Genomic DNA, 7655 nt, shown 5'->3' on the forward strand with positions numbered 1-7655 from the left:
AGTATGCTTTAATTACATATGTAGTTTGCTTAACATAAAAGTGGAGAGACTACAAATAATTATTTTGTAGATGTTAAGAAGAGGCCTATTTAAACGATAATGCTGCACATAATTAGAAAAGATGAGAGTAATTTGGCAGTAGAAACTCATTTTTGTCTTTTCATTGTCTAAAGAGAAAATTAGTTGTGATCCTCTCAGTAGGTTTTTAAGCTTCAACTTGAAACCTCTAACTTCAGAAAATATTTCATGAGATGTTTAACCAATTGATTGTGTAAGTGGTACAGTTCACTGAATCTTGAATTGCTGCTGCAGTCCGTTTTCATTACACTGTTTCCTTTTAACATTAAATTTCCAACCCATTCCTCTTCAGAAGCACACAACAGCTTTCTCCTGGACTGAGAAACAGAATTTAAAAATCTAAAAGTAAAGAAAAAGTTTAAGGATTAGAAAATGCTGTAACTATACGGAGTTGTTTACAGAGTATTTTGCAAAGAGCTGGGAATAGTATGTTTTCTGATGGTATTGGTTAAGAAAGCAACTTTTCACAAATTTGACTCACACAGTTGTTTTATGTATTTGCAAAATCAGTGAATGTTTTGTACGTTCCATAACATGCATTTACAGAATTTGAATAGAGTCTTTTTTAAAAAGGTGATTATGTTTGGAAAACACGATCATGCCTGGAAGCATTATGAAGAAATCTAAATGATCTGCATATAATGGAATACTTCACATGTACTGCAGACATCCTACTGTCAAGTGCTGATTTACCAAAAGAGGAATCAGAAGTACACTGTATAATTTCGGTTCCTCAAAATTTTAACTTCAAACACATGTTTTTGTGATCTCCTGGACTCAGCCCTTGCACATCCTCAATATTTACAGGATATGCATGAAAGAGTAACAAAAAAAAGAAAAAAAAAAAACCCAAACAAGCAAAACTCACAAATAAAGTTAGAGACTTGTAATAGCACAGCAGCTTGTCAGCCACATTTATGTGTCCCTTAATTTGTACCCAACATTTTAAAGAGTACAAAAAATATCTTACTTTACTCAAGAAATAAAAGCTGTCATATCTGTAAAAAGCCCACTTTATGGCAACAGATTTTATTCTACTAAAGATTCTGAATTCCATCCAGGGCCCTAGTACCTTAAATAAGCCAATGAGAAGCAATGATATTTGGGAATCTGGAAAATCCAGTGCTCCTGACTGAAATAAGCACAGTGGTAACACCTAGAGTGATTTTTTTGCAATTTAAATTTCAACATGGATAATGAGCTGTTGACATACACTAAAATTACACCAGTTCTCTCTTGATCTCAAGGCATTCTGTGATCTGCCAAGGTCTAAAAAGAGCACTGCTGATTACTTTTAAAGGACTCTTTTGAGTTTGTTTTTTGAAATGAAAACAAATTTAATAAAATGTATAACAATTACCTTCAGTATATCCCCATTTAATGAAAACTGATTTATTAAATGGCAATCTATAAGAAAGGTTGTGTCACACAGCATAGAAAGTCTGAGCTATTTTCTCTAGTGGATAAGGAGATACTTAAACATAAGGATTGAATAACGGTTTCCTAAAAGACCTAAAGTAACATTTGTTCAGAAAGCTTTGTTTAATCAGCTCACAGCCAAATGTTTTACAAAGACAAGGATGATTTATTTTGGCCAACTCTGGAGAGGCTCTACCTGGCACTGTGTGCCCCTCTGCAGCCCACTGTTCCAAAGGGCTCCCTGCCTCACTCCAGCTGCACAGGGCAGAGGACACACTCCAAATGCATTTCTGAAGTATCAAGTTGAGAGCCTATTAATGGCCTCAAAAAAAGTTCAAATGGGAACATGAAATTTCAGAAAACCTCAGGTGAGTTTTATATCCTAGAATAAAGAGAGTAAGAACAGGCTGTAATTGCTGGCTACCAATGTTACTAATTAGAGGACCACTAAGTGCCTATAATTGCTGCCAGCTGCTCAGCAGAGGTCAAAAAGGCAAAATGAATGCTGGGAATTATTAAGATAGAAGTAAAGAACAAAACAGATATAATTGTTTGCCATTGTATAGATCCTAACTGGAGATGTAGCACATGTGATATCTGAAAAAGGATGTTCAAGAGTACATACGTGTATATATGAGCCACCAGTTCCCCAGATCCTCCTGTTAGCCTTAATGGAAGGTACGTATGATGTTTGCCTTTTTTTAGACATCATGAGCTTCCCTTGTTCACTGTGACCTTTGAAAGATAGTAAAATAGTGGACTAATAATGTCATTTACTAACTCCCTTGTAAAATAATTCTTAAATTGTTATGCTCTAGGGCACTCCAGAGAAATCAGTACACAGAATTTCCCTCAGGAATTAATGAAGTAAGCTATTTTCAACTCAGACCTATTTATGAGAAAGGAAATGCTTATCAAAACAGTATCAAAAGACTCCACATTAAAAATCTGGTTGTGTCTTTACTCACTTAATTAGGGAATTTGCAGAGGTGATAATACAAATTGCAACTATACAAAATATAATTTTCCTGCAGAACCTTTCTACAGCAGTTCTTCCTTCCTCAACCAGGACAGATGAAAACTGGGAAAAGTGGAAGTGTCTGTCACAGCAAGAGAGTGAACAAAGGCTAAAGCAGGTAATATTTTTATTTCTTCTTTATGGGTGAAGGCAATTACGAAGAAAATATTACTCAAGGATATCTTCAGTGTCTATCTCCATTGCAGTGTTCTGTCATACCTGCACGTGGCTCCATGGATGCAGCTGAGGCTGAGACGCTCCTGATGGCAATTTTGAAATCTGTGTAGCTCAGAACAAGATTTTTGTTCTTGATATTTTTTTGAACAAGTGCATATCTGTATTAACTGAAAAATTACAACTCTGATCCACATTATTACCTTCTTACTGCAGATTCACAAAACAAGAAAATATTCTTCCTTTCCACCAAATTTTGTCTCTTTTTCTAGTTAGCCCTACTTCCTCACCATTTGCTTATGCTCCATCTTTTATTTTCAGGTTTTTTTTCTTGTTCATTTTCTTTTCAGACATATAAATTAAAAAGTCGTTACAGGAAGCTGTATTTCCAATAAGGACCAGTTTAAAAGAAATCTTTATGGGTTTATTTGGGAATAAGGATTGGAATCTGCCCAACTGAGCATGGATTATAGAACAGCATGCTTTAGTTAATAATTATATTTCAAATGTAATGTAAGAAATTTCCTGCAATTCCATATGAACAAAAAAGTGATATCTGGCTTTGTGAGACAAATCAAAACTCGGTGCTGAGATATCTATAGAAATGAAACAGGCTTGAAGAACCTTAGAGGCCTTTGTAAACAACCAGAAATACTTCAAAATTCAGAAAGATCTCTGAAGCTCACTTTTTGTTTAACGTATGGCAAATATTATAAACACATATGAGAAGGTTAAAAAAAAAAGTCAATTATATTACTATTAAGATTTACTAAAGGACTCTTAGGAAAAAAAATACACAGGATGTTACTTCAGAGCTGCTTGAATTTCTAGTGAAAACAAATACAAATACTAATTTCTTTAATGAAGAATGCAAAAATATCTAGTAGCATAAAGATACAAATAATTCATCTTCTGAGACAATTTATTCCAACTAGGTGCCCTAGGATAGTTCTAGCACTGTCCTTCTGTGCAGTTCAGTGCATCAAAATTAGAAGCCTGAGTTTTCTGAAGTCAGTACAGAGAGGTCAGCACCTCAAGACTGGCAATTGAAAGTGAAAAATTCAATACCTAAGTGCAAGTCTTTATGCCACACAACAGTAGCCAAAAAGAGAAAAAATAATGGATTCTCAGCCATTTGAACAGATTGTCAGGACTAGTTTTTCTTCGATATTAAGAACTTACAGATATTACAAAGCCAGTTTCTAAAAGATGTGGACAAGAAACTGCATTGTGAATGCAGATTAATGCAAATTATCAGTCTCTGTGCAGTATTCATGCATGTTATCAATGACCATGAATCTAGAACAGTAAACTACAGATTTCAATCTCACTATAATTGATCTATGTAATTCCTACTTTAAAGTCAATTAGGCTGTCTCAGGGAGAATAGTCAGACTTCCATCTTTTTCAGCTAACTGTAATTGCTGGTGGTAGGATAGTACAGAGAAATAGTATGAACTTACGCCGTCTTACTCATCAAGACTGTAGGATATCTAGTAAGGTACGTGCTGAACAGTCAGAGAAGAACCTAGGAGCAACCTGAGCCTAGGAAGAGGTGATACCACTAGTGCTCTGCCCTACCCTACCACTGTGCTAGAGAAAAGTGCTGCCAGCTGTGAGGTTGGGTCAGGCATACTGTCATTACTGTACACATCATGCCACAGTGCTGTAGAGCCAGGAACAGACACAGGTAGAAGAAGCAAATGAGGACCAGAAGGGGGTAATATGTGGCCAGATAAGGCCAGGCTGCCAGCTGTGCAGAGATGTGAAAATATAGCTACCACAAAAGCAATTACACCTAATTTCATATTATTTAGCAGAGTATTTCAATACTGCTTAGACCTGCTTTCCTACCACAGCATTGTATGGACATATAATCCTCACAGTCAACCAAAGAAGCAAGGTCTGCCTGTACTACACACACACAGGGAAAAGGAAAGAAGAAAATCTTGAAATCTTGTAGAGGAAAAAAAAGCAACTCTCGGAAAAATATCTGTGCACTCAGCCACTCTGGATAAGCACCTACATGAACTATATTTAGATAAATACATTAAAATCTGTTTAAAACCAACACTCTTTCCTGGCTGATGTTCATGGCAGTTTTTTACTAGCTGAATTTGAAAATATGCAATTTTTGTAATTTCTTATAAGCATGACTTGTTAATAAAAAACAAAACATAAACAAAGACAAAAAAAAAAAAATAACCTCACATCACTGACCTAAAGTGGGACAGAGAAATGAGAACAGTCCCAACTGAATAATTGGAATGAAACTTCAGTTGGAGTTTCAAGATCCTGTGCACTGAAAAGAGTTACCGTCATCAAAAGCTGGCAAAGCATTCCTAAATCACTATAGTCTCCTAGATTTATAAATTCTACAGAACTGAATAGCAACATAAGAAAATTTTAAAATAAGTGGTCTTGAGATTTCACACACACCCAGCAGCAAAATTAATTTAAGTGACTACAGAATATGACAGTCCATCAGGCTTGAGCTATTCAAGTAATAACAGAGGGAAAACTACAAACCAATGTTAAAAAGGCTACTTTTTTCTTTTAAAAGAGTTGTACTTTCCTTACTTTCTTGGATAATTGTCTTAATCATTTTCGAATCAGGCTATAATTCTGTGTTCTACCTTTTCTACTACACATTGTAAAACTACTATTATTTTTCTTTTCTTATACCGACTATGTAGGAAGTACATTTCTTGAGAAGTTTTCAAGGGTCATACCACCTAGTTCAGATGATTAAAATACACCCAAACTATAGTTTAAAAAAAAAGTTTTTAAAAATCATTTTCTCATGGAAATAAGATCTTCACTGTGTGTTCTTGTTCTGCTTTTAAACAGCAGCATATGATCTTAGTGTCCCTTAGTGTTTAAACTGGTGATTATATCACTAGATCTTCAACAGCCCACTGAAGCTGGGTATAGAGAGGTACTTCTCAGTCCTCAAACCAGCATTTTCAGAGAAAGCATCCAATTCCATTATGTGATCTCATTGTTACTATCAACTATTTTAAAAGCCTATGCGAAAGCGTGTTTCTCTGGTAAACTGAAGGTGCTTTATTTTCTACCTTGTCACAGTAGATTTCAGGGAACCTACTGTACATTACATACAGTAACCTTACTGAAGGTAAATAAACCATATATACAAAAGTATAATATCTAAAATAAAAAATATTTGAAATGTTATCAATTGCAATACTTGCATAATTGCATTGTACCATCCAGAAAGGTAAAAACAAAACAACAAACAACAACAAAAAAACAATCCAAAAAGTCATACTTAAGCAATGGAAATATTAACAGATCAGTCCTTCTCTGTGTTTTCAGATAAGTGATTAATTTGCTAAGCCTTTACTGTTAGCGGTTAATTTCAATTCAAAATCATTCTTGACAAGCCCATACAAACACCTTAATGGCTCATATTTTAAAACGAAGTCCCAAGAATCATTATCAAGACATAAAATGATCAATTTCCAGTGGTTTTATCTTGCAGTTAAATCAGATGAGTTTATTTATTTCCTTGGAAAGTAATTTGCTAACAAATGAACTTCCTCTTAAAAACTAGAAACTTTCTGTGACTTACAGACAAAGTCAAAGGCAGACAGTCATTCCACCTGCCTTGCTATAGAGGACTAGTGTCATTTCCATTTCCCCACAGCATCTGTCCCATACACAGATACAGAGCGGACAGACAGGACCCATGACATTCTTTAGATTGACAGCAGGAATCCAGCCATGATACCTTAAGGGGAAGTTAATAGGACTAAACTCTACTACAGGGTACCTGAATTGTTGTGAAACATCTATCACATTTTTTAGCAAGTCCCAGATTTGCTGCAGTATTACATGCTCCACACTTCTGTTTTTCTCAAGTACTTTGTTTTCCAATCAGTATACTGGGATTACTGGTTCCCATGGATTCTTTTTGTCAGGCTTTGACAAGAAAGCTGAAAGTGCACAGAAACTTTCAGAAAACTGTTTGCAAGGCGGTACCTACAAGTCCTATTCTTTTTGCATTGTACAACTCTTTGGTCTACCCTTCCTCCCCCTCCACGCATGGGATACACAAAATCCAGTCTTCCCTTCAGTTTGCTCACACGCAGTCCAACCATTAATTTTACCACCCCATGCCCAGAACTTTTAAAGCCCAGCAGACAAGAATCAATTCATGCATCTGTAAGGCTTGAGGGGTAATTTTCTTAGGTGTGCCAAGCACACACAATTTCTGTTCACTGCTGTTTCCACTGTGTTACACTGCCCAGGTGAGTTACAGCACTTTCCCACCCGTCACTTCTCACAGGGTACTCAGAGCATCTCCCGCTTAGAAACATTCGCAACAAGCTTGTATCTCATGTAACCCACCACAACTTACTCACAGGGTCTGAGTGTCTTCTGGAAGTCTGGGAATGAAGTGGATGTCCCTGCAGGTAATTTTGTAGTCATCCCAGTCGGAGCACTCGCAGAAGGCTGACGGACACTTTCCCGTCCCCTGGCTGCACAGCACCAGCACCAACTGGAAAGCGACAACCAGCCACAGCATCTTCCACCGTCCTCTCCCGCTCTGCCCCTCGCTTCCTGAGGAGAAGAGAGGGCGCAGCGCACCGAAAGCAGCCGCTCGGGAGAGGCGGCACCACTGCTGAACAACCCGCCCCTTCCCGCCGCGGGACCAGCGGAGGGCTCGCACAACCCTGCACGCCCGCTGCTTCCAGAGAGCTGCGTCTACCCCTCCCGGCCCCCGTGCCCACCCCTCTCAGGCCCCCGTTCCCCGGCCCCTTCCACCGCTCTGCGGTGCAGCAGGGTCTCCCGCAGCCGCGGGGCTCCGGGGCCACCTGCCGAAGACGGCCGTCGCTGCCCGGCACGGCGGTGCCCGACATCAGGCGGTTTCGTCGCTTTGCCGTCGCAGACGGTAGCGAGAAGAGCTCACCGTCTTCATGAAGCGGCGGAGCAACTTGTGGAC

At 38.1% G+C, this 7655-nt stretch overlaps 1 protein-coding gene across 1 annotated transcript in view; it reads right to left on the bottom strand.

The window, feature by feature from the left end:
• Positions 1 to 7238, bottom strand: part of TSHR (thyroid stimulating hormone receptor) — a 43093-nt gene extending 35855 nt beyond the window's left edge. The window contains exon 1 of the mRNA XM_065755686.1: positions 7075 to 7238. Coding sequence (XP_065611758.1) covers positions 7075 to 7238 — 164 coding nt within the window. The remainder of the gene's footprint in view (positions 1 to 7074) is intronic.
• Positions 7239 to 7655: the final 417 nt, after the last annotated feature.

The sequence above is a fragment of the Cyrtonyx montezumae genome, unplaced genomic scaffold (assembly GCF_038088225.1).
Source record: "Cyrtonyx montezumae isolate F1298 unplaced genomic scaffold, pur_monq_1.0 scaffold_10, whole genome shotgun sequence".
NCBI classification, from domain to species: domain Eukaryota; kingdom Metazoa; phylum Chordata; class Aves; order Galliformes; family Odontophoridae; genus Cyrtonyx; species Cyrtonyx montezumae.